The 26,743-nt window shown below is 46.9% G+C and overlaps 1 protein-coding gene across 1 annotated transcript in view; it reads right to left on the reverse strand.

The window, feature by feature from the left end:
* The window catches only part of LOC120991097, a 94,642-nt gene that overhangs the window by 59,907 nt on the left and 7,992 nt on the right, over positions 1-26,743 (reverse strand). The window contains exon 4 of the mRNA XM_040419989.1: positions 12,955-13,570. Within this exon, the coding sequence (XP_040275923.1) occupies positions 12,955-13,570 (616 nt within the window). The remainder of the gene's footprint in view (positions 1-12,954; positions 13,571-26,743) is intronic.

The following is a 26,743-nucleotide window of genomic DNA, read 5'->3' on the forward strand; positions in this document are numbered from 1 at the left end:
TGTCATTGTTAAAAACAAGCTTGGAATACTTCAATAATTTTCTGGTTTTAAAAAACACCCATTTTTGATGCAAAGGGAGTTAAGAAGGAGTTGTGCATATTGGTGCCTTTCCCTCTTAAGATGGACTCACGGATCTATCTTCCTCCTAATGCTGTTAACACTTTAGAGCACGTCTACAAGTGTTGTAGTAATGTTTTCCTTGTTGAATTTTTCTTGTTCCTTTTTCGTTTTGCAGATCTTCCAGAAGAAGAAACATCTATTATTCATGGACTTATTTAAAGTTTATTATTGTTATTAGAAATCATAGATTTCGACGGGGAGTGTCATGTTACACATGCATGGTTTGCCTTTTTATTCTGTGTGTCCCTTCTCTCTTCCCCTCCTGCTGTGCTCTCTGTATTGTCTCCTCCCCTCTCTCCCTTGCATTCTGGCTTCACTCTTCATCTCAGCCACATGTACCCTGTTAGCTGCTCACAACATAATTTTTTGACTTATCCATTTGTTCATTGGTGTATGATCTGCACAGTTTGGAATAAACTCCTTCATGATCTACAAGGTGTTGTTTGGATCGAGTCACTGTCAGCCAATTCAACTAAGATTGATGTTACCGCTATCTCATCACAACTGTAAGTTACAGAGATCACACTTTCAATGCTTAGACTGGAGAGGCAGCACACATATAAATAAACCTCTTAAAGAGCAATTTATGGATTAATGTATAACTTCTGATTAATAAATGAGTACACACCAGAATAATATCCAGATTTGTAAATTTTAGTATTTCTGGTTTAGTATTTATATTTATGGTAATTATTTGTCAATGAATTATAGAAACTTTTTATATAACAGTCATTTATCATTTATCTTCTCTTACTCTGTGATTTTTCCATGTAATGTTTCCTAGGTCAATGTTAAGTACGGCTTTCTTTTGTGGAGATTCTTCAAAGGAGGCCATGTGTGATTTATACCAAAGATAATGTTTCTGATTCTTCTGAAAAACCAAGTTTACTAAATGCCACTCGGAGGGCAGTTTTCCTCTCTCATTAAAGAGAATGGGGTTTCCAGAATGATCCATATAAACAGAATTTCTCATATATTTGGACAGCTGCCAAAAATAATAAAATTGTCACAAATTAAATTTTTTCAAATTCTTCTTCAAATTAGACAATTCTAATTTACAATACAAACCACAACACCATGAGCAAAAAACAGCACAACATGGGGTCACTCAATGAGCAACAGGGGCAGACTAACCATATGGGAATTAGAGAAGAGCCAGTTGGGGAAAAACCTTTTGTCACATGTAGCATGCATAACAATTTACATAGCAACACCGCAGGAGAAATGCTAGCACAGGCTTCCAGTATCCGTAGTTTCATGTGCTGCACATCTTGTATCTTCACAGCATAGACAATTGCCTTCAGATGACGCCAAAGTTAAAAGTCTAAGGGGGTCAGATTGGGAGACCTTGGGGGCCATTCAACTGGCCCACGACGACCAATCCACTTTCCAGGAAACTGTTCATCTAGGAATGCTCGGACCTGACACCCATAATGTGGTGGTGCACCATCTTGCTGGAAAAACTCAGGGAACGTGCCAGCTTCAGTGCATAAAGAGGGAAACACATCATCATGTAGCAATTTCACATATCCAGTGGCCTTGAGGTTTCCATTGATGAAGAATGGCCCCACTATCTTTGTATCTTCACTATCTGTGAAGATACGAGATGTGCAGCACCTGAAACTACGGATACTGGAAGCCTGTGCTAGCATTTCTCCTGCGGTGTAGCTATCAGTGTGTGAAGAGTGGGAGAAGAGGGTTGCATTGACAATCCAACACAATGGGCAGCACATTGAACACATTTTATAAGTGGTCAGAAACTTGTAAATAACTCATGAAAGAATAAAGTTACGTTAAAACCAAGCACCATTGTTTTTCTTGTGAAATTCCCAATAAGTTTGATGTGTCACATGACCCTCTTCCTATTGAAAAAACAAAAGTTGGATTCAAAATGGCCGACTTCAAAATGGCCGCCATGGTCACCACCCATCTTGAAAAGTTTCCCCCCTCACATATACTAATGTGCCACAAATAGAAAGTTAATATCCCCAACCATTCCCATTTTATTAAGGTGTATCCATATAAATGGCCCACCCTGTATATTACATATAATTCTAATAATGAAGCATATGGTGGATGAATCCAATAAATTACAACACCTATATAAATATAAATCTACCTCTTACAAGGAAATTCAATCAGTGGTTAATACCGTAACAGGAGGAGGGGGCTCTAAAACCAATAGTGCTCTGAGCCTGGTGTGAACTAACACTCACTATATATAAAGCTCAACATAAGGTGAGTAGCTCCCCTATTCCTAATTGGCAATCGGGATGACAAGGTAAAATACAAAATGTTCCCAATAAGAAAACCAGAGATAAAGTTAAGAACATACCGGTAAGGGTCAGGATAGGTGTGTATGATCTCCTCGACGTACGTTTCGCCGTTCTGCGTCCTCAGGAGGAGTAATTAAATGGGGTCAGGTGATCGGTATTTAACATGAAATTATGTCCAATGAATGGTGTCAGTATAGGTCACATGTGCGGTGTGACGAGTGGAGGCTGCTGGAGGCGCATGACCAATCAGGAGCGGCCGCTTCACATCCGCTTCCGCCCATTTCCTGAGTCCGACGCCGGTGAGGGCAGTCACGTGCCGCGCACGGCACTGACCGGCGTCACCGACGTCTGATCTCCTTGGAGATAGAGGGAAGCCTGCTGACCGCCGGACCGTCATGCGCACTAGACCATTCTCGTCTCTCATGCTGCTTGCAAGCGGTAAGGAGACTATATAGTGAAGGAAGGGGACACGATCATATAGATATGTGTGGAACATGTTGTAACTTACGGGTGGATAGCTTAAAATAACGGCCTCTCTAAAAACGGGGGAATCATACAAAAAGGAGTACAAGGTATGGTAATGACTCTATAGACCAGCTAATAGGTAGCAGCAAAACAGCCATATCAATGATAAACATTATATAAAAAGTATAAGTGTATAAATCTATTATTATACATAAAAGTGCTAAAATAATAACTCTAATTCCCTAAGGTGCAAATGAATCATACTCCCTATTAATAAGGGATCAATATAAAGTGTAAGGTGCATACAAATAAATTAGTGTATATATATTTATATTAATCATTTATAAATATATTGTGTAGTTATAATTTAAACACATGATCAAATACAGTGAACAATACAGAAAACTATGAATAATTTTATGATATTAAAACCTAAATATTGGTGCGCATTAAATATATAATAAATACGGCAGTGCTATACTGATGCTGCTGGATGTCCTTTAATTCATCCCAGACAATTCTAAGTCTAATGGGACCAATAAATTCTGACCCATATCCATATTATACTATTGTTGGCATTATTATCCAGAGACCATCTCCCCCTTCCACCCTCCTAATAATTGTAGATATAATATCTTGACTCAACTAATGCAGACATCCCTTTGCGGGTGACATTTAGTGAAGATGGTATAAGTTTTTCCAACGATAGTCTCCTAGATGGAAAGGACCTATGATGGTGGTATATAAAAGGACATGGATTAATAACTGATCAGACTGATTTATACATTATTTAAATAGACTACTGTTAAAAATATTTTTATTATTTAAATAGACTACTGTTAAAAATATTTTTATTCTCCCCATAAAATTTATTAAAAGACACAGCATTTTACAGGAAGGAACTAAATCCTAATTTTTCATTCAGCCCTACAGGTGCCAAGGTGTTCAACCTGAAAATCAACCTACTTTCCAGTTGTGCTAATTTTTTGCCCTTATTACCTCCTCTTGTCCCCAGATGGATCAGATCAATGCCTCTAAATTTGAGTCCACTTGGATTACCACCATGGAAGATTTTAAAGTGCTTAGGTATGGTTTTTAAATTATTCAAGTCCTCTTCTTCACTGGCTTTTTCGATGTCCCTCACATGCTCTCTGACCCTTTTCCTCAATTCTCGCGTAGTCAGACCCACATATATTTTATCACGGGGGCAGGTGGCATAGTACACTACCCCTGTGGAAGAGCATGAGATCTACTCTCTAATTTGATAGGTTCTCTTTCTATCTCCATCGATGAATTCATTAGTTCTTTCCATGTTTCTACAAGCCTTGAAGCACCTACCACAAGCATATGAGCCCCCTCTTATCTCCTCACTCTTCCCTGCCACATCTGGTATGTAATGACTGTGGACTAAAATGTCCTTTAGATTTCTGGATCTTCTTGCAGTTATTAGGGGTCTGTTTAAGACCAATTGCTTCAATCTCATGTCAGTGAGTATTTCCCAATGCTTGTTCAGGACACCATTAATCTGCCCCCACTGTCTATTATAGTTGGTTATAAACCTTGGTTCCTGGCTTTGATCTTTTAGTATCTTACTATTTGGGTGCAGCAATTTGTCCTTTGTTCTTTGTTTAGCTATACGCATGCTCTTTTTAATTTGCCGATTGCTGTATCCTCTTTCTAAGAATCTGTCTTTCAATATCTGTGATTGTTTTTGGTATTGATTTTTTTCTAAACAGATTCTTTTGAGCCTTAAAAACTGACCTGTGGGGATTCCATTGATGGTTGTCTTGGGATGTGCCGACTCAGCATGCAAGATGGAATTAACTGCCATCTTTTTCCTATAGATGTCTGTTTTAAGGGTACCTCCCTCACCAACAGTAATCCGGAGATCCAAAAAATCCAATTTCTTTGCAGCCTGAAAGGTGAGTTTGATATTAAGGTCATTGGTATTTAACTGTGTCATAAAACGATTTAGGTCTTCCAAAGATCCTTCCCAAATGAAGAGGACATCATCGATATAACGTATCCAATTGTGTACCTTATCTATCTCGATGATCTGACCGTCCAGAAAAATCGACCGTTCCCAGGCTCCGAGGAATAAATTGCCATACGAAGGGGCACAGGTCGCCCCCATTGCCACTCCCTGCATTTGAAGATAATATTTAGAGTATCCCAGTGACAGTAATTGTTACAACATTTGACCTATTAGGTGATTAATGTTATTTAAACTAGTTGTGTTAAGCCAACACCCTCAATTGCTTTTCAAGCAGATCACGATGAGTTAAGACATTTGAGTTAAGAGTTTGAGTGCTAACTCTGCTAAATCGGTAACTGTGCTTAAATTTGGATAAGGACTCTTTCTTAGAAAAGAAATACAAACCAAACTGTTAGCAATCCTCATTTTTTATTTCAGTTGGTTTCTATTGAATTCTTTCAGCATAATAAACATGAGAAACAAACATTTACATACAAGCATTTTACACCAATATTCACCATTGCATGTATATCGGTAAGATTGGTGAACTATCCTTGTACTGTATAAAAAACGAATGATTCAAGGATTAAGGAGAAGGAGTAGTGTACCGGAAGGGGGGGAAGGTTAAGGTGAATGCACTTAAAGAGTGAGTAAGTATCAGTTAGAATAAGGCTATGGGAACAGCTTCTGCAATACTGCTTGGGAAAAGGAGATAAGTTTGAAGTTTGGGTTTAAGAAGATCCATGAACTCAAATTAAGAAAGGAAGGATTCCATTTTTCCCCATGACAATATTTTTCTCATAAAGATGCCAGGTTTCTCCCATTCAGCATTTGAAAAAAATAGATGCAAAAAGTTCATCCTGCCGAAACAATCTTAACAGTCAAGACGAAACAGTACTTCCGCAAGACCAAGCCTAGGCAAGACCAAGCCTAGGGAATGGATTCAGAAAGGACATTAATTATGGGGAGTAAAAATAATAATAATAACTACTGTATAAAGCAGCAACAATCAAGAACAGAAGGGTCACAAACAAAGACCTGCACAAAAAATTTCAGCACCTGAAAAAACTCAAAGAACCCATCTATGAGCCCACAAGCTGAAAAGGAAAAATCTTCAAAGAACGTACAATCTTCAGTCAAAGACATGGAGAGTCACTGGCTTAACAAGAGTCCTGCAGGTCCCTGGGAAAATTGTGGAACTGGGCTCCCAAGACATAGTGTCCTAGGCAGTAATAACCCCCCCCCTTGGTACCTTAGAGAGTAAATGTACCCCTTGTTGTGTCCTATATAGTGATAGCTCTCCCCTAACTCTAATGGTGTCCAAACTGCCCTTACAGTAATGGTGACCTCTGAGTGCCCACTAAACAGCAACACCCCAACAATAAAATGTTCTCCTTTGTGTTAGAATTTCCCACTTTCCCCATATTTCCATGAAGGCCCCTACAATATAATGTCAATCTCTTTATGTCCCTGCATTGTTAGAATGCCCCCATTTGTGCCAGTAAAAACAAAACAAAAAAAAAGACAAAATCACCTTTCTTCCTGTACTGAAGATGCTTAATGGAACTGAGAACTGACCTCCACATGAGGTGGAATGTAAAGTACATCACTAGGCATCCAGAGGTGCGGATATATTGGGACTGGTAAGATCGGTTCTTCCAGACTTCACTTCATTTTAGGAATAAGAACTTTAGAATTTAAATGAAAGGTGGAATCTGATTTGGGTACCTAAGCAGCATGAGGAGGCCACAGAGTGGCCCAGTGACATAGTGTTGAGTTTTCAGCAGCATGAGGAGGCCATAGACTGGCAAGGTGACGTAGGGTGGTGGTGGCAGCAGCAGCAGCATGAGGAGGCCACAGAGTGGCACAATGACAGAGTGTGGAGGTGGCAACAGCATCAGGGAGGCCACAGAGTAACCTAGTGACATAGTGTTGATTTAGCAGCAGCATGAGGAGACCACAGAGTGGCAAGGTGACATAGTGTGAAGGTGGCAGCAGCAGCATGAGGAGGCCACAGAGTGGCAAGGTGACATAGTGTTCAGTTAGCAGCAGTATGAGGAGGCCACAGAGTGGCAAGGTGACATAGTGTGGAGGTGACAGCAGCAGCAGCATGAGGATGCCACAGATTGCCAAGGTGACATAGTGTTGAGGTGGCAACAGCACCAGCATGTGGAGGCCACAGAGTGGCACAATGACAGAGTGTGGAGGTGGCAGCAGCAGCATGAGGAGACCTGAGTAGTGAGGTGGCAGCAGCATTAAGAGACCACAGAGTGACCCATTGACAGAGTGGGTAGGTGGGTGGCAATAACCGTACCCGTTGGAGGGTGTAAGAAGCACTTGGCATCAGATGTGTGGCATCACGCGAGTGGCAGCATCAGAATAGTAGCTGAGGCAAGTAGCCATAAGAATCCGCTCTCTTTTTTTCAAGGTTTGGGTGAGGCAGCATGTATGATCTAATCTGATGCATCAGGCATTGGTTGGTGGAAATACTGGATGATCCACGCCTTATTTATCTTGACAGAGGTCAGTCTCTCCACATTTTCGGTGGACAGACGAGTTCTCCTTGGGGTAACTATGGCCCCCGCCGCACTAAACACCCGCTCTGATGCCACACTACTGACCGGGCAGGACATCTTTTCCAGGGCAAACTCGGTCAGTTGCGGCCACAAATCCAGTTTGGCTGCCCAGTAGTCCAGCGGATCTTTAATATGGGGTGGCAGGGTGCTGTCCAAGTAGGCCACCACCTGCTGGTTCAGGTCCTTCTCCAGGTCTAGCTGCTGCTGTGAGTAGTTGCTTCACTAGGCGGGTTAAGAAAGCTGCCCATCATCGACTCTAGACTCAAGCTGCCGCTGATGGAGCTGGTACTGCTCCTACCCCCCCCACCCCACCACAGATGCCATGGCAGTGAAACGAGAGCACAGAGGGCCCCTCGGTGAGAGGATGGATGATGGCACATATAGGCAGCGGCCTACTGACTGCATAGGTTGTCTCTATAGTAGTTCAGTTTGCCCTCCCTCTCAGCGGGTATAAAAAAGGCCCCCATTTTTGACCGGTAGCGAGGGTCCAACAAGGTGGAGATCCAAAAGTCATCCCTCTGCCGAATGGTGACAATTCGGCTGTCACTACCCAAGCAAGTGAGCATGCAGTGGGCCATTTGCGCAAGTGACTCGGAGGGACTCCCTGCCTCCATCTCCAGTGCATACTGCCACTGTGTGCCTGGGTCATCTGCCTCATCTTCCTCATCTACTTCTTGCTCCTCCGGCTGCCCCTGCTCCTCCTCTCCTGTCACCTGTGTAGAAAAACCACCCATTTCGCTACACATTGCTTGTGCTCCAATGTACTCCTCCTCCTCCAGTTCAGCCCCCACAGGGCTCATGTGGCCGTGAGATGTAGGCACCACGTCTCCAGTCCCCTGACCAGCCAGATTTACCAGCAATCTGTTTCAGGATATATAGCAGTGGAATGATGTTCATCCCGCAGTCCTGGCGAAAGACAAATAATGTGGCCTCCTCAAAGGGCCTGATAAAGTGTCACGCATGAGCTACCACTGGCTGACATTGAAATTACACAGGGGAGTACTCCTGTCCGCTTGGATCATCAAGAAATCGTTTATGGCCTTTCTCTGTTCGTATAGTCGGTCCAACATATGGAGGGTGGAATTCCAGCGGGTGGAAACGTCGCATATCAGCCTATGTTGGGGGATGACGTTCTGCCGCTGCAGCTCAAGAAGTGTGTGCTTTTCAGTGTACGAGTGGCTGAAGTGCATGCAAAGTTTCCTGGCCATTTTTATAATGTCTTGCAGATGGGTGGAAGACTTCAGGAACCGCTTGACAACCAGATTGAACACGTGTACCATGCAGGCCGCATCGCTCATCCCTCGTAGACGCAGCGCCGACACCATGTTCTTTCCGTTGTCGGTCTCCATGGTTCAGATTTTGAGTTGTCGCGGAGAAAGCCAGGATTCGATTTCTTGATGAAAGACACAGAGCATTTCCTCCCCTGTGTGACTCAGTTTGCCCAGGCAAACGAAGTGTAGAACAGCATGACACCGCCGTGCCCTGCACATGTGGTATGCTGGAGGAGCACTGTGAATTGCTCCTGCAGTGGAGGCTGAGGACATGGTGGAAGATGAGGAGGCAGAGGCGGACATTGTCGCAGGACCAATGGCGTGAGAACTTGGAGAACTTGGTCTACCCCGGGCACATTTGGCTCCCGACCTCCCATTGCTGCCACCCTGCTGACTCCCGGCCACGCTACCGACTTGTTGGCTCCGTCGCTGCCTTACATGCAAGCTGCCACACTCTTTTCACGATGATGATGAAGCCCTTTCGTCACCCGGCTCCCAATTCCGATCGGCTACCTCATCATCGAATACTGTCTGCATGTCACTGATATCCTGCTCAACGGTCTCTTAGCCAGGAGCCTGACCGCTCGCAACACCAGCTCCCACGGCACTCTGCTCATCACAACTTGCCCGCCTACCGGAGGAAGCAGCGGATGTCTTCTCCAGATCTTGGCTGGGCAGTATCTGCTGACTGTCCTTTAGTAGCTTGTCCTCGCTGTATAGTGGAGCTGAGCCCACAGCATATAATACTTCTCTGACTGAGGCAACAGAAAAGGACAGAGGCAGGTTGAGGACAGGTGAGAGCACAGGGCCTGATCCTGGGCCATGCCAACTAAGGATTGTGTCTGACAAACCCACCAACTAAAGGCTGGGGGTGTCTGTTGTCACTTGGGACGAAGTGGATGACCGAGTTAACCTCCTCATGATTTCCTCCCCTGTGTGACTCAGTTTGCCCAGGCAAACGAAGTGTAGAACAGCATGACACCGCCGTTCCCTGCACATGTGGTATGCTGGAGGAGCACTGTGAATTGCTCCTGCAGTGGAGGCTGAGGACACGGTGGAAGATGAGGAGGCAGAGGCGGACATTGTCGCAGGACCAATGGCGTGAGAACTTGGAGGCGGAAGCGGCGTCACCTGACCAAGTTGCTGGTTTGGCTGGGCAGGAACCACAGTTACCCAGTGGCCTGTAAAGGACATATCTTGTCCTTGACCGTAGTTACAGCCCCACACGTTGGCTCTGCCGTGCATTTTGGCAGACACCTACAGGCTAAAGAACTGGCCCACCTTCTGTTCTACATATTTGTGCAGGGCTGGTACTGCCTTTTTAGCAAATAAATGACGGCTTGGGACTCTCCACCTCAGCTCGGCACAAGCCATCAGTTCTCTGAAATGTACAGAGCCCAACACTTGGAAATGGAGGGACTGCAGCACCAGCAACTTGGCCAGGAGCACTTTCAGCTTCTGAGCCTTTGAGTGCGCGCATACTGTTTTCTCTTCGGGTATCGATTGCTGACGGAAAGACTGACGAGGAGTAGTAGGTCAAGGAGCAGGAGCATCTGGACTGGTAGATGATGGGAAGGACAGAAAGCTCCCTTCGGCTGAGGTGGTGGAGCCTTCACTGCCTGAAATTGGGTGCGTGCCACTGGGTGGTTGCTGCGGCAGGCTGGACCACCACATTGGAGACACGGTTCTCCAAGGCCACTTTATGGTGTCTCTGTATATGTTGATGCAGGGCCGTGGTGCCAACATTGTCACCCTGGCCACGCTTCACCTTCTGCCCACAGATTCGGCAAATGTCCATGTTCACCTCCTCCGGCGGCTTAACTAAAAACTTCTACACTGCAGAGTAGGTGATTTTACCCCTAACACTCTGCACTGACCGACAGCTAAGGCCGCTGCCTCCGTTAACCCCTGCACCACTACTTTCTGGGCAGGTAGGCTCCTGCGAAGCAGGTGGTCTACCCCGGGCACATTTGGCTCCCGACCTCCCATTGCTGCCACCCTGCTGACTCCCGGCCACGCTACCGACTTGTTGGCTCCGCCGCTGCCTTACGTGCAAGCTGCCACACTCTTTTTACAATGATGATGAAGCCCTTTCATCACCCGGCTCCCAATTCCGATCGGCTACCTCATCATCGAATACTGTCTGCATGTCACTGATGTCCTGCTCAACGGTCTCTTAGCCAGGAGCCTGACCGCTCACAACACCAGCTCCCACGGCACTCTGCTCATCACGACTTGCCCGCCTACCGGAGGAAGCAGCGGATGTCTTCTCCAGATCTTGGCTGGGCAGTATCTGCTGACTGTCCTTTAGTAGCTTGTCCTCGCTGTATAGTGGAGCTGAGCCCACAGCATATAATACTTCTCTGACTGAGGCAACAGAAAAGGACAGAGGCAGGTTGAGGACAGGTGAGAGCACAGGGCCTGATCCTGGGCCATGCCAACTAAGGGTTGTGTCTGACGAACCCACCAACTAAAGGCTGGGGGTGTCTGTTGTCACTTGGGATGAAGTGGATGACCGAGTTAACTATTCAAAAACCGCTGGGTTGCTGGTCAAGACACAACCAGGAGCTCAGGCCTCTGGAAGTGACCCCGCTGCCGCGCCCCCTTACTCTGCTGCGACCTGTGCCTACGCCAGAAACATTTACGCCTCTGCTCCTCCCCTGTGCAGGGCCTGTAACTTCTCTGTCTGACATACTGTTAGATCAATTCAATAAAAAATTAATTAATACACCTTAAAAAAGGCTATAATCTTCTCACGTCACCACACAACGGCTAATAGGCCCCTTTTTTCCCCCACTAATACACCCCAACATATAACTGCCCCACTGAACGGCAAATAAGCCCTTATTTTTTTCCACTTATATGTGCAAAAAAAGGCTTTAGAACATTTATCTGCAGCGTTGAACGGCAAATAATACTTTTTTCCCACTAATACATGCCAAAAGAGGCTGCAATTTTCTCACTTTACCACACAACGGCTAATAATCCCTTTTTTCCCACTAATACACCCCAAAAAAGAATTTAGAACATATAACTGCACCACTGAACGGCAAATAATACTTTTTGTTTTCCACTAATACATGCCAAAAAAGGCTGTAATTTTCTCACTTTACCATGCAACAGCTAATAAGCCCTTTTTTCCAACTGATACACCCCAAAAAAGGCTTTACAACATATAACTGCACCGCTGAACCCAAATAATACTTTTTTTTCAACTAATACACGCCAAAAAATGCAGTAATTTTCTCACTTCACCGCACAATGGCTAAAAAGCCCCTTTTTTTCCCACTAATACATGCCAAAAAAGGCTTTAGAACATATAACTGCACCACTGAACGGCAAATAATACTTTTTGTTTTCCTGTAATACAGGCCAAAAAAGTCTGTAATTTTCTCACTTTACTACACAACAGCTAATAAGCCCTTGTTTTCCACTAATACACCCCAAAAAAGGCTTTAGAACATATAACTGCACCGCTGAATGGCAAATAAGCCGTTATTTTTTTCCACTAATATACATCAAAAACTACACCGCTGAACGGCTAATAAGCCCTTTTTTCCACTAATACACCCCAAGAAAGGTTTTCGAACTTAAAAATGCACCGCTGAATGGAAAATAAGCCCTTATTTTTTTCCACTTAAAATCGGCAAAAAAGGCTTTAGAACATATAACTGCACCGCTGAACGGCAAATAAGCCGAAAATGGCTGAATCCAAGATGTCTGAGGCTATTTATAGAGCTGTGACATCACAGGGCTGGCTGGTTGCTGATTGGCTGCATGCATGGCATTGTGGGTGACCCCTCGTTCCCAGAGCTCCATGTCCTAACATGTGCAGCAGCCATTTTAGGAAAAAATTCCATTTGTTACGACGAAGCATCATGAAATTCAGATTCAGTGCAAATCCAATTTTTCCTGAAATTCGGCTCGAAATAAACTTTGTCAACTTCGATTCGCTCATCTCTAGTGGGTGGTGACCACGTGTCCACTCATGTAATGAAGTCATTAAGGTTAGGGCTGGATGTGACAGTGTGATGCTACCGTATAAGATTAGTTATATCAGTTATCCTCTTAAGCACTGATTGTACAGATAGATTGTATATTACTTACTTTATGTCTTAGTCCATGTGTCTGTAAACTAGATTTTTTTGGTTCAATTCTATTCAGAACATGAGCCAGAACGTAGACTGATGTGTAGACATAGTACAGAGTGTGACCTTTATACATCTTATTTGGGAAACCACGTATCTCACTGCAGTTAACTGCAGGTTCACCTGTATAAAACATTTCTAATAATTTATTTTTCCTTTTATTGTTAGTCAGGCAGTTATAAAGGATGAACCAAAGATCTTCCAGCAGTGGGTCATCTGGACGGGTCATGGGGTTCACATTCTGAATGACATTAATCTTGGGGATTACTTTCTTTGGTGACATAAACATTAAGCTGCAGTTGACCAATTGATAATATTCACGTCCTAAATCTACAATACTCAACCAAGACTCATGAAGGATCAATGTGATATTTTCCACTTGAGCTCTGTAGATAGTGTGGGCATAATCCCGGTTAAAATGACCAGAAACCACTATGACTTCCGCATGTGAATTTAGAATTTTCTCCATCCCCATTACGTTCATAGTGTAATCATATTTATCTAATTTGATGATAAAATCTACACAGATCTCGTGCTGAGTCATCATTTTACTAAGTGTTTCTGACTCCATTTCACCATTTCCATTGTCTGGTGTAATGATCCCAACCCAGTTCCATCCAAAGTACTGCAGAGTCTTCACAATAGCTTCATATCGAGCCTGGTCATCAGGAGTGATCTGATATGATGTTGGATATGAGACTCTATCACTAAGTAGAGGGTCAGAAGGTCCATAATTTATCTATAAGAACAATAATAAAACTTTATCTTTAATTTTATAGAACCAACAAATTCCTCAGCGCTTTACAATCAGGGGGTTCATGTACTAACAGAGTTCTAAATCACATAGAAACAAACAAGTCAGCAATGAAAGGGAATCTGTCATCCCTTCCCTATTTTCAGCTGCACTGCAACACATTGTCAGGACTGTTGTGCTGTTCTAACATAATGGAGATGACTCATATGTAGAGTTGAGCGAACACCTGGATGTTCGGGTTCGAGAAGTTTGGCCGAACTTCCCGGAAATGTTCGGGTTCGGGATCCGAACTCGACCCGAACTTTGCCCCGAAGCCGAACCCCATTGAAGTCAATGGGGACCCGAACTTTTCGGCACTAAAAAGGCTGTAAAACAGCCCAGGAAAGGGCTAGAGGGCTGCAAAAGACAGCAAAATGTAGGTAAATCCCCTACAAACAAGTGTGGATAGGGAAATGAATAAAAAAAAAAAAAAAAAAAAATTAACCAATATCAATTGGAGAGAGGTCCCATAGCAGAGAATCAGGCTTCATGTCACCCACCACTGGAACAGGCCACTGTCAGATATTTAGGCCCCGGCACCCAGACAGAGGAGAGAGGTCCCATTGCAAAGAATCAGGCTGCATGTCACCCACCACTGGAACAGGCCACTGGCAGATATTTACCCAGACAGAGGAGAGGTTCATTCAACTTTGGGTTGCCCCGCAATATAATGGTAAAATTAAAAAAAGAGGATTGAATGAAGTGCCCTGGAGTACAAGAATATATTGTTAAGAGGAGGTAGTTATAAATGTCTAATCTGCACAAGGGATGGACAGGTCCTGTGGAATCCATGCCTGGTTCATTTTTATGAACGTCAGCTTGTCCACATTGGCTGTAGACAGGCGGCTGCGTTTGTCTGTAATGACGCCCCCTGCCGTGCTGAATACACGTTCAGACAAAACGCTGGCCGCCGAGCAGGCCAGCACCTCCAAGGCATAAAAGGCTAGCTCTGGCCACGTGGACAATTTAAAGACCCAGAAGTTGAATGGGGCCCACGCACTGTTCCACCATGTTAGTGAAATGCTGCCTCCTGCTAACACGTTCCGTATCAGGTGGTGGTGCAGTTAGCTGTGGCGTGGTGACAAAACTTTTCCACATCTCTGCCATGCTAACCCTGCCGTGGCACAGCTGCGTTGGCGACCTCTTGCTCCTCCTCTGCCTTCGCCTTGGGCTTCCACTTGTTCCCCTGTGACATTTGGGAATGCTCTCAGTAGCGCGTCTACCAACGTGCGCTTGTACTCGCGCATCTTCCTATCACGCTCCAGTGCAGGAAGTAAGGTGGGCACATTGTCTTTGTACCGTTGATCCAGCAGGGTGGCAACCCAGTACTGCGCACACGTTAAAATGTGGGCAACTCTGCTGTCGTTGCGCAGGCACTGCAGCATGTAGTCGCTCATGTGTGCCAGGCTGCCCAGAGGTAAGGACAAGCTGTCCTCTGTGGGAGGCGTATCGTCATCGTCCTGCATTTCCCCCCAGCCACGCACCAGTGATGGGCCCGAGCTGCGTTGGTTGCCACCCCGCTGTGAACATGCTTCATCCTCGTCATCCTCCACCTCCTCCTCATCCTCGTCCTCCTCGTCCTCCAGTAGTGGGCCCTGTCTGGCCACATTTGTACCTGGCCTCTGCTGTTGCAAAAAACCTCCCTCTGAGTCACTTCTAAGAGACTGGCCTGAAAGTGCTAAAAATGACCCCTCTTCCTCCTCCTCCTCCTGGGCCACCTCCTCTTCCATCATCGCCCTAAGTGTTTTCTCAAGGAGACAAAGAAGTCTTATTGTAAGGCTAATAACGGCATCATCGCCACTGGCCATGTTGGTGGAGTACTCGAAACAGCGCAACAGGGCACACAGATCTCGCATGGGGGCCCAGTCATTGGTGGTGAAGTGGTGCTGTTCCGCAGTGCGACTGACCCGTGCGTGCTGCAGCTGAAACTTCACTATGGCCTGCTGCTGCTCGCACAGTCTGTCCAGCATGTGCAAGGTGTAGTTCCACCTGGTGGGCACGTCGCATATGAGGCGGTGAGCAGGCAGGCCGAAGTTACGCTGTAGCGCAGACAGGCGAGCAGCGGCAGGATGTGAACGCCGGAAGCGCGAACAGACGGCCAGCACTTTATGCAGCAGCTCTGACATGTCAGGGTAGTTGCGAATGAACTTCTGCACCACCAAATTCAGCACATGCGCCAGGCAAGGGATGTGCGTCAAACCGGCTAGTCCCAGAGCTGCAACGAGATTTCGCCCATTATCGCACACCACCAGGCCGGGCTTGAGGCTCACCGGCAGCAACCACTCGTCGGTCTGTTGTTCTATACCCCGCCACAACTCCTGTGCGGTGTGGGGCCTGTCCCCCAAACATATGAGTTTCAAAATGGCCTGCTGACGTTTACCCCGGGCTGTGCTGAAGTTAGTGGTTAAGGTGTGTGGCTGACTGGATGAGCAGGTGGAAGAAGAGGAGGAGGAAGCTGAGTAGGAGGAGGAGGAGACAGGAGGCAAAGAATGTTGCCTTGCGATACTTGGTGGCGGAAGGACGTGCGCCAAAGAGCTCTCCGCCTGGGGCCCAGCCGCCACTACATTTACCCAGAGTGCAGTTAGGGAGATATAGCGTCCCTGGCCGTGCTTACTGGTCCACGTATCTGTGGTTAGGTGGACCTTGCCACAGATGGCGTTGCGCAGTGCACACTTGATTTTATCGGATACTTGGTTGTGCAGGGAAGGCACGGCTCTCTTGGAGAAGTAGTGCCGGCTGGGAACAACATACTGCGGGACAGCAAGCGACATGAGCTGTTTGAAGCTGTCTGTGTCCACCAGCCTAAATGACAGCATTTCATAGGCCAGTAGTTTAGAAATGCTGGCATTCAGGGCCAGGGATCGAGGGTGGCTAGGTGGGAATTTACGCTTTCTCTTAAATGCTTGTGAGATGGAGAGCTGAACTCTGCCGTGTGACATGGTGGAGATTCTTGGTGACGGAGGTGGTGGTGTTGGTGGTACATCCCATGTTTGCTGGGCGGCAGGTGCCAACATTCCTCCAGAGGCGGAGGAAGAGGCCGAGGCGGCGGCAGCAGCAGAAGAGGCCGAGGCGGCAGCAGCAGAAGAGGTATCAGGGGGAGCCTGAGTGACTTCCTTGTTTTTAAGGTGTTTACTCCACTGCAGTTCATGCTTTGCATGCAGGTGCCTGGTCATGCAGGTTGTGCTAAGGTTCAGAACGTTAATGCCTCGCTTCAGGCTCTGATGGCAGAGCGTGCAAACCACTCGGGTCTTGTCTTCAGCACATTGTTGTCACGGCTGTATGTGAGCAACAATAGTATACACAGTAAAAGAGCTACTGACCGGACCCAAACTAGGGAGGATAAAGGGTGACCCCTGTCAGACCCTCAGAGCTCTCCCTATGCTGCTAAGCACATGCCCGGATCCAAATGGCGGAACGAGGCATGCCCACGTACCTAAGACTAATGACCACTGTAACCCCTACAATAGTGGAAGGGGCACGGCCACCGGTGCCCTACTCAGTATATGGAGGGAACCGTGGCCACCTCAGATCCAGTCAGAAAATGATCTGGTACACAACAATGTCTGTACACTTAGCTGAAGGTGTTGCAGCCGCAGAGAAGACGGATCCAAGGACAGCTGGCAATATCCGGAGTGCTTGCTGCAGCAGAACACAGGTCCAGTGAACTGATAGCTACAAGTGAAGATACTAAAGCAAGAGCTACAACTGAAATGAGAACTATAATCCACGCCCTACAATAGGAGGAGGGGTGATATAAAGAGAGGGAAATCAAACGCATGAGGAACAGCTGGGAGGAAGGAAACCAAAAGTAAACAGAGCAGTGAGAACTCCTCCCAGCTCTAGTAGTGACATCATCACAGGGGTGGAGAAACAGAGCTGTGAGAACGTCCCAAAGCTCTGGTAGTGACAGTACCCCCCCCTCTACGGGTGGACTCCGGACACCCAGGACCCACCTTCTCAGGATGAGCCCTATGAAATGCCCTGATGAGGCGAGTGGCTTTAATGTCCGACACCGGAACCCACATCCTCTCCTCAGGACCATAACCCTTCCAATGAACGAGGTACTGAAGAGAACCGCGGACAATGCGAGAGTCCACAATTCTGGAAACCTCAAACTCTAGATTGCCATCAACCAAAATCGGAGGAGGAGGCAAAGAGGAGGGTATCGTGGGCTGGACATATGGTTTTAAGAGAGATCTGTGAAATACATTATGTATCTTCCAAACCCGTGGAAGATCAAGACGGAAGGCAACAGGATTGATGACTGACAAGATTTTATAAGGCCCAATAAACTTGGGACCCAATTTCCAGGAGGGAACCTTCAGTTTAATATTTCTTGTAGACAACCACACCAGATCACCCACATTCAGGTCCGGACCAGGCACACGTCTCTTATCAGCCACACGCCTATACCTCTCACTCATCTTTTTAAGATTACTCTGAATCTTTTGCCAAATGGTAGACAAAGACGAGGAAAATCTCTCCTCCTCAGGTAAACCAGAAAGAGCCCCTCCCGAGAATGTCCCAAACTGCGGATGGAACCCATATGCACCAAAGAATGGTGACTTATCAGAAGATTCCTGACGACGGTTGTTCAGAGCAAACTCAGCAAGAGGGAGAAATGAACACCAATCCTCCTGGTTCTCTGCCACAAAACAGCGCAAATATGTCTCCAGATTCTGATTGAGGCGCTCAGTCTGACCATTCGACTGCGGGTGAAAAGCAGAAGAGAAGGACAGCCGAACCCCCAGGCGAGAACAGAAAGCCTTCCAGAACCTGGACACAAACTGCGTGCCTCTATCGGAAACAATATCAGAGGGAATGCCGTGCAATTTAACAATATGGTCGACAAAAGCTTGCGCCAACGTTTTAGCATTGGGTAAAGCAGGGAAAGGTACGAAATGAGCCATCTTGCTAAAACGGTCCACCACCACCAGGATCACCGACTTCCCCGAGGAACGAGGAAGATCCGTGATAAAGTCCATGGACAGGTGTGTCCAAGGACGGGAAGGTATGGGTAACGGGAGAAGGGAACCTGAAGGCCGTGAACGAGGGACCTTAGCGCGAGCGCACGTCTCACAAGCAGCCACAAAGCCCTCCACCGACTTACGAAGAGCCGGCCACCAAAATCTCCGAGCAATGAGATCTACTGTGGCTCTACTCCCGGGGTGACCAGCAAGAACCGTATCATGATGCTCCTTAAAGAGTTTGTGACGTAGCTCAGGAGGCACGAACAACTTCCCAGAAGGACAACGGGCAGGTGCCTCAGTCTGGGCAGCCTGGACCTCGGCCTCCAAATCGGAATATAGAGCAGAAACAACTACCCCCTCCGCCAAAATGGGACCCGGGTCCTCAGAGTTTCCTCCTCCCGGAAAACAGCGAGAGAGAGCATCAGCCTTCACATTTTTTATCCCAGGTCGAAATGTAACAACAAAATTGAATCTGGAGAAGAACAGAGACCATCTGGCCTGTCTCGGATTCATACGCCTGGCCGACTCCAAGTATGCCAGATTCTTATGGTCTGTAAAAACGGTGATAGGGTGCCTGGCCCCCGCCAACCAATGGCGCCATTCCTCGAAAGCCAACTTGATGGCCAACAACTCCCTATCTCCCACATCATAGTTTCTCTCTGCCGGCGAGAGTTTTTTAGAGAAAAAGGCACAGGGTCGCCATTTGGCAGGAGAAGGGCCCTGGGACAAAACCGCACCCACACCCACCTCGGAAGCATCCACCTCAACAATAAAAGGTAAGGAAACATCGGGATGCACCAAGACGGGAGCAGACGCAAAACTCTCTTTAATCTTAGAAAAGGCTGCAAGCGCCTCCTCCGACCAAGAGGAAAAATCCGCCCCCTTTTTTGTCATGTCAGTAAGGGGTTTGACAACAGAGGAATAATTCAAAATGAACTTTCTGTAATAGTTTGCAAAACCCAGAAAGCGCATCAATGCCTTCTGATTCTCAGGAAGCTCCCACTCAAGTACAGCACGGACCTTCTCCGGATCCATGCGAAAACCAGAAGCAGAGAGGAGAAAACCCAGAAATTGAATCTCCGATACCATAAAAAGACATTTCTCCAGCTTGGCGTACAATTTATTTTCCCGCAGAATCTGCAGAACCTGAAAAAGATGATCCTGATGGGTCTGAACATCAGGGGAAAAAATCTAAATATCATCAAGGTACACCAATACAAATTTCCCCATTAAATGGTAGAAAATACTATTAACAAAATGCTGAAAGACGGCCGGAGCATTCATCAGGCCGAAAGGCATAACAAGATTCTCGAAATGCCCGTTAGGGGTATTAAAGGCCGTTTTCCATTCATCCCCCTCTCTGACCCTGACCAGGTTGTACGCGCCTCTCAAATCCAATTTGGAAAACACCTTGGCCCCAACAATTTGGTTGAAGAGGTCCAGGATCAGAGGAAGGGGATAGGGATCGCGAATCGTGATACGGTTCAGCTCCCTAAAATCTAGGCAAGGTCTCAGAGAGCCATCTTTTTTTTTAACAAAAAAAAACCCGCGGCCACAGGTGACTTTAAGGGACGAATATGCCCCTTCTCGAGACTCTCGGAGATATAAGTTCGCATTGCGATTCTTTCCGGTTGTGAGAGATTGTAGAGGCGTGCTTTTGGCAGCTTGGCGCCGGGAATGATGATAATGGGACAGTCAAACTCCCGGTGAGGAGGTAGCTCCTGAACACCGCTCTCGGAAAACACGTCCGAGAAATCAGAGAGAAATGATGGCACAGTTTTAGTAGACACCTCTGCAAAAGTCGCTGTGAGACAATTCTCTCTACAAAAGTCACTCCACTCATTTATTTGCCTTCCTTGCCAATCAATAGTGGGGTTATGTCTAGTGAGCCAGGGTAACCCCAAAACTAGAGGAGAAGGCAATCCGTTAAGGACAAAACAAGATATTTCCTCCACATGAGTGTCACCTACAGCTAGCCGGATATTGTGAACAATGCCATTCAGAGATCTCTGTGAGAGTGGAGCAGAGTCAATAGCAAAAACAGGTATATCCTTTTCTAATGTGCAAACCTGAAAACCATGCATTGCTACAAATTGAGTGTCAATAAGATTGACGGCCGCTCCACTATCGACAAAAATCTCACAAGAAATGACTTTGCTCTCTAGCACCACCCTGGCAGACAGGAGAAAACGGGAACTGCAGGTCAGAGGAAAAGCATCAATTCCTACATCAACTTTGCCCAAAGTAGCAGATGAAGCAGAATTTGATGATCTACCTTTTGAGGTTTTTCTCTTATTATCGCTCTTAGTACAGTTCAAGAATCTCCTAGACGGACAAACATTTGCCAAATGACCTATGCCCCCACAACAAAAGCACACCATACTCTGAGGACTAAATCCTCTTTTATCAGGGGCAAGTCGACCTAGCTGCATGGGCTCCTCAGAGGGGAGCGAGACAGGATGAGGCCCCTGCACACTGAATGAGTCCGCACCACTGCCCTTAGACTGACAATGGCTGGACAGAGAGGTCTCGTTTCTTTCTCTTAGACGCCTGTCAAGGCGTACCGCCAATGACATGGCAGACTCTAAGGACGTTGGTCTCTCATGGAAAGCAAACGCATCTTTCAATCTCTCTGAGAGACCATGACAGAACTGACTCCGGAGTGCAGCATCATTCCAACCCGAATCAGCTGCCCATCTCCGAAATTCAGAACAATAAAGCTCCGCAGACAGTTTGTTCTGGCATAAAACACGTAAGTTAGATTCGGCCAGAGCAACACGATCCGGGTCATCATAAATCTGCCCCAGGGCCACAAAAAATCTTTCCACGGATCGAAGGGAGGGATCCCCTGATGGCAGCGAAAAAGCCCAAGTCTGAGCATTACCCCTGAGCAGGGAGATGACAATCCTCACCCTCTGCTGCTCATTACCAGAGGAGTGGGGACACAAGCAAAAATGGAGTTTGCATGCCTCTCTGAAGCGAACAAAATTCTCACTGCCCCCGGAGAACGTTTCCGGAAGTGAGACCTTTGGCTCGCAACAGACTCCATGAGCCGGAGCAGAGCCCAATGCTTGAAGTTGAGTCATAGATTGACGGAGATCCGCTACTTCCAAAGAAAGACCCTGCATGCGGTCAACCAGGCCAGAAAGCGGATCCATGTCAAAAAAGGACGGTTTTGGTGGATTATAATGTCACGGCTGTATGTGAGCAACAATAGTATACACAGTAAAAGAGCTACTGACCGGACCCAAACTAGGGAGGATAAAGGGTGACCCCTGTCAGACCCTCAGAGCTCTCCCTATGCTGCTAAGCACATGCCCGGATCCAAATGGCGGAACGAGGCATGCCCACATACCTAAGACTAATGACCACTGTAACCCCTACAATAGTGGAAGGGGCACGGCCACCGGTGCCCTACTCAGTATATGGAGGGAACCGTGGCCACCTCAGATCCAGTCAGAAAATGATCTGGTACACAACAATGTCTGTACACTTAGCTGAAGGTGTTGCAGCCGCAGAGAAGACGGATCCAAGGACAGCTGGCAATATCCGGAGTACTTGCTGCAGCAGAACACAGGTCCAGTGAACTGATAGCTACAAGTGAAGATACTAAAGCAAGAGCTACAACTGAAATGAGAACTATAATGCACGCCCTACAATAGGAGGAGGGGTGATATAAAGAGAGGGAAATCAAACGCATGAGGAACAGCTGGGAGGAAGGAAACCAAAAGTAAACAGAGCAGTGAGAACTCCTCCCAGCTCTAGTAGTGACATCATCACAGGGGTGGAGAAACAGAGCTGTGAGAACGTCCCAAAGCTCTGGTAGTGACAATTGTTTGAAGAAGTGCCATTCCAGGGAACTCCTTGAAGCTGCCTTGGGGGTGCTCGGTCCCAGCTGGCGGCGGTCAGTAGCAGGCGGAGTCTCTTGGCGGCGGGTGTTCTGCTTTTGCCCACTGCTCCTTCTTTTGCTACGCTGTTGGCTCGGTCTCACCACTGCCTCTTCCTCCGAACTCTGAAAGTCAGTGGCACGACCTTCATTCCATGTGGGGTCTAGGACCTCATCGGCCCCTGCATCGTCTTCCACCCAGTGTTCCTCCCCGACCTCCTGTTCGGTCTGCACACTGCAGAAAGACGCAGCAGTTGGCACCTGTGTTTCATCATCATCAGAGATGTGCTGAGGTGGTATTCCCATGTCCTCATCATCAGGAAACATAAGTGGTTGTGCGTCAGTGCATTCTATATCTTCCACTGCTGGGGAAGGGCTCTTCAACATGCTCGATCCTTCTCTGGAGAGCGACAGGGCGACACCTATTATTTCAGTCAAGACCTCCCATTGCTCTGGGAGGCCGCCCCCAGGTACTCCAACATAGGGGAGGCGGAGTCCATTTCAGCAGACATGCAAATTTGTAGACAGGGCGGTGGCGCGGACATACAGCCTTTCCCGCTCTTCTAGCAGAAGGTGCCAATTTTTCCGGCCAATAAGATACAGTGATGGTGCAGCAACAAATTCAGTCAGTTTAGGCAGCCATCTTTGTGCACAACGCTGTCTATTCACTGACAGCAAGCAGTGACTTAATAAGCCGCAAACAGTCCATAAAAATACAATTTTCACACCGCAATTTTACAGTTCTTTGGCCCAGCAATTTTCCAAATAAACGGATAGGGCTTTATCACTTTATGGCAATAACGGCACACAGTTTATATTCCACAATGGCGCAGGAATGATCGCATCCTGTTCGTGATGCCAAAATATGCAGTACGCAGCCCTGCAGGGTATTGCGATGTGAGGTCACGGTTACTTAGGCAAACGAGTGTTGCTCTTAGGTACTCACAGTTTATAGGATGACCCTGGGCAGGCGCACAGCAGTGATGGAGAGGCTGGCACAGTAGTCCTCTGGGGTACTCTCTGTACATAGGGACCAGGCCTGATGGTGGGTGAGGTGCCCTGGATGTTTAATGTGCCGGGGGCAAGGTCCCTTTAAGATTTGTGACGCCAGTGCCTGTAACGGTGGCACACTGGTTGAAGATAGGAATAATTGAGGAACACGTTGTTGTGGTGAACTAAAACTTCCTTTACTGGAAACAGTTAACTTTATACAGTCTTTGGTAAAGTTCCATATGACAGCAGCAGTTATAAGCAGGCTATATATATATGGCATGCACAATGTTCTTGCAAGATAATCAGAGGGTAAAAACATTTACAGACCAGGCTGCACTTTTCCTCAGAAATCAAGGGCACTATTCCTCAGAACTCCTGGCTGTCTTTACCCCAAGGCCCGTATGCCCTAATGCTGGCTTTATCCTTGGTAGAAAACTTCCTCAGGTATATATCCTTGCTTTAGGTAAAATACTTCTGCCCTTCAGCTTCTCTTGTCTAGCAGGAATACTAACTCTGCTCTGCTTGGTTATGGGAACTTGGTTTCTCAGGAGGCAACTCTTCCCCTGGTGACAATCTTCTGAGATAACTCTGGCTCAATATCCTCAGGCAGGCTGGTCCACACTTGCTAGCCTCCTGGTGTCAACTACAAACCTGGGCTGTCTAGTTGCATGTCAGAAGCTCACTTCAGCTGCTCTCTGGCTAAAGTGTCCTCTTGCTTCTGACTCTACACTTCCTTTCCTTGACTAGGACCTGACTATTTATTTTAGGGGTTCCCTAGCTCCCTCTACTGTCTTGGAGGTAGAACTACACCCTAACAGGCCTGATGCTCAGATAAACAGGGAAAATGCACATAACACATAGCAATACACATTCAAATGTGAGGTAAAATACAATGCCACTGTTCCACAGGAGGTGGAGTACGACGTGACCCAATTGACCCTTGTGTAGTGCCCACCTTTACCTAGTGGGACACTACATATGTAGCTTGCAGAATCTTTCATCAAGCAGAGCCTGCCACCATTGTGTCTGAAAAGAAGGCCCCTCTCTGCCCCCCACAGAATCACCCACTTCCCACTGCCACAAGCAGCAAAAGCCGAAGCAGCAGTAACAGCAGCAGCAGCTAGTTCAGTCTCCTCAACATGATGGAGCAGTTTTTTTACATGCCACGCCAGGCTGAGGCAAATCAGCAAGTGGTAACCCACCTCAATAGCTAGGTTCAGGCCTAAGTACATTCTGGTTTGTCTCCAGAGCCCATACTCAGTTTTTTGACCCTATGAACTTCTGGGTAGGCAGACTAGAACCGTGGCCGAAACTGGCCCAGTGTGCTCTCTGTTTTTTTATGCCCAGCCTCCAGTGTCATCGTGGAGATGGTTTTCAGTGCTGCAGGGTGTGTGATGACACCCAGGCAGGCCAAGCCGTCCTCCACCAGTGTCCAGTTTTCAGGCTCCCTGTCCTCCACCAGGCGCAGGGCCTAGACGGATGCAGGGATGTCCACATTTTTAGTAGCTCAGGCTCAGAAGAAGCACTTTACTGTCTAAGCATGAGCTGCGGCAACTGACTGAGGCTTATCTAACCCCCAGTCAGTCACTAGAGCTGCAGACATGGCTACCTGTGGCTGACTGAGGGGGAGAGAAGAACCCAAGCTGCCCCCAGCTCACCTTCCAATCAGAAAGTTCTTCCCCCGTTTTTCCCTCGGGACGGAGATGGAAGTGTGGCTTCACAGAGGTGGGCGTGGTTCATCAGTTTGGGGTTGTGACCAGTGAGATCCAGCTTTCTGGGGTGAAGCCAGTGGCCACCCTAGTTGCTGCCTGCCTACCATCAGGTACCCTATGACTGATGTTGCTGCTATCATGCAACAACTGCTGTCTGCCTGCCTGCCAACATGTACCATATTACTGATGCTGCCGCCGCAGCTGCAACTTCTTGCTGCTAATCCCCTACTGCCACCACTATTAATGGCCGCTACTACTAATACAACTACTACTACTACTACTACTATTACTGCTACTACTACTACTACTACCCATAGACATCCCATCCACTGTCTGTTATGGTCCATGCTATGTTGCTTCTGCTGATGCCACGTTTCTCCTTTTACCCTACTCTACCCTTTCCACATCCACCCTTCACTGCTGCTGTCCCAATTAAATTGGGAATTTTTTAAGCCTTGTTCAAAAAAAGCTACTTTTTCTTTTAACATGTTGCCCTTGTGTGTGTCATATGCATGGTCTTTATGACCCCATTAAAACATAATTTTTGGACACTTGGTTCTCTAACAATCCACTGAAAAAAGTTTTTCTAAAAATTCTGAGTCCTAGGAGACTAGAGGCAATTGGATCCACTTTGGTTCTGTCACGGATGGTGTTGCAGAAAACTGAAAGTCACAAATAAACATCAGACTGACTTGATCCCAAACTAAGGAACATATGGGAAAGCCCTGTAAAAGCCCTAGAGCTCTCCCTTACTGCTCAGCCCATGCAAAGATCTCTATGATAGATAATTGCATGCCCTCGTGCCTCGACTATATGACACCTAAAAACCCTACAATTGTGAGGGGACACGACCACCGGCTCCCTGCACTTAATACGGAGGGAGTCAGGGTCACCTAGAATCAAGCCAGCAGAAAAACACAAATAAAGGAAGAGACTTATCTGAGGAACCAGCAGTTGCAGCTTCTAGCAGAGAGCACAATCCAGGAAGTAGTATAAACCACAAAGTGAGGCAGTATGGGAGGGGATATAAGGGGAGGCAATCAGTGTGAATAGATGACAGCTGAGAGAAGGAAAAGAGATGACAAAGTGAAAGCAAAACAAAAGAACATCATGCAGGAGGTACAGAAGAACGTCTGTCAGAGCTTCTTAGAGATCTGGCGGTGACAGTACCCCTCCCTCTACGAGTGGACTCCGGACACTCAGGGCCCACCTTCTCAGGATGGGACCTATGGAAAGCCCTGATAAGATGAGAGGCCTTAATGTCCGCCACTGGGACCCACATCCTCTCCTCAGGACCATAACCCTCCCAATGAACGAGATACTGGAGAAAACCGCAGACAATGCAGGAATCTACAATCCTAGAGACCTGAAATTCAAGATTACCATCAACCACAATCGGAGGAGGAGGCAAAGAGGAGGGTGCAGTGGGTTGGACATAAGGTTTTAATAGGGACTTGTGAAAAACATTATGGATCTTCCAAGTCTGAGGAAGATCAAGACGGAAGGCAACGGGATTGATGACGGACAAGATTTTGTAAAGCCCAATAAACCTAGGACC

Source organism: Bufo bufo, chromosome 2 (assembly GCF_905171765.1).
Source record: "Bufo bufo chromosome 2, aBufBuf1.1, whole genome shotgun sequence".
NCBI lineage: Eukaryota > Metazoa > Chordata > Amphibia > Anura > Bufonidae > Bufo > Bufo bufo.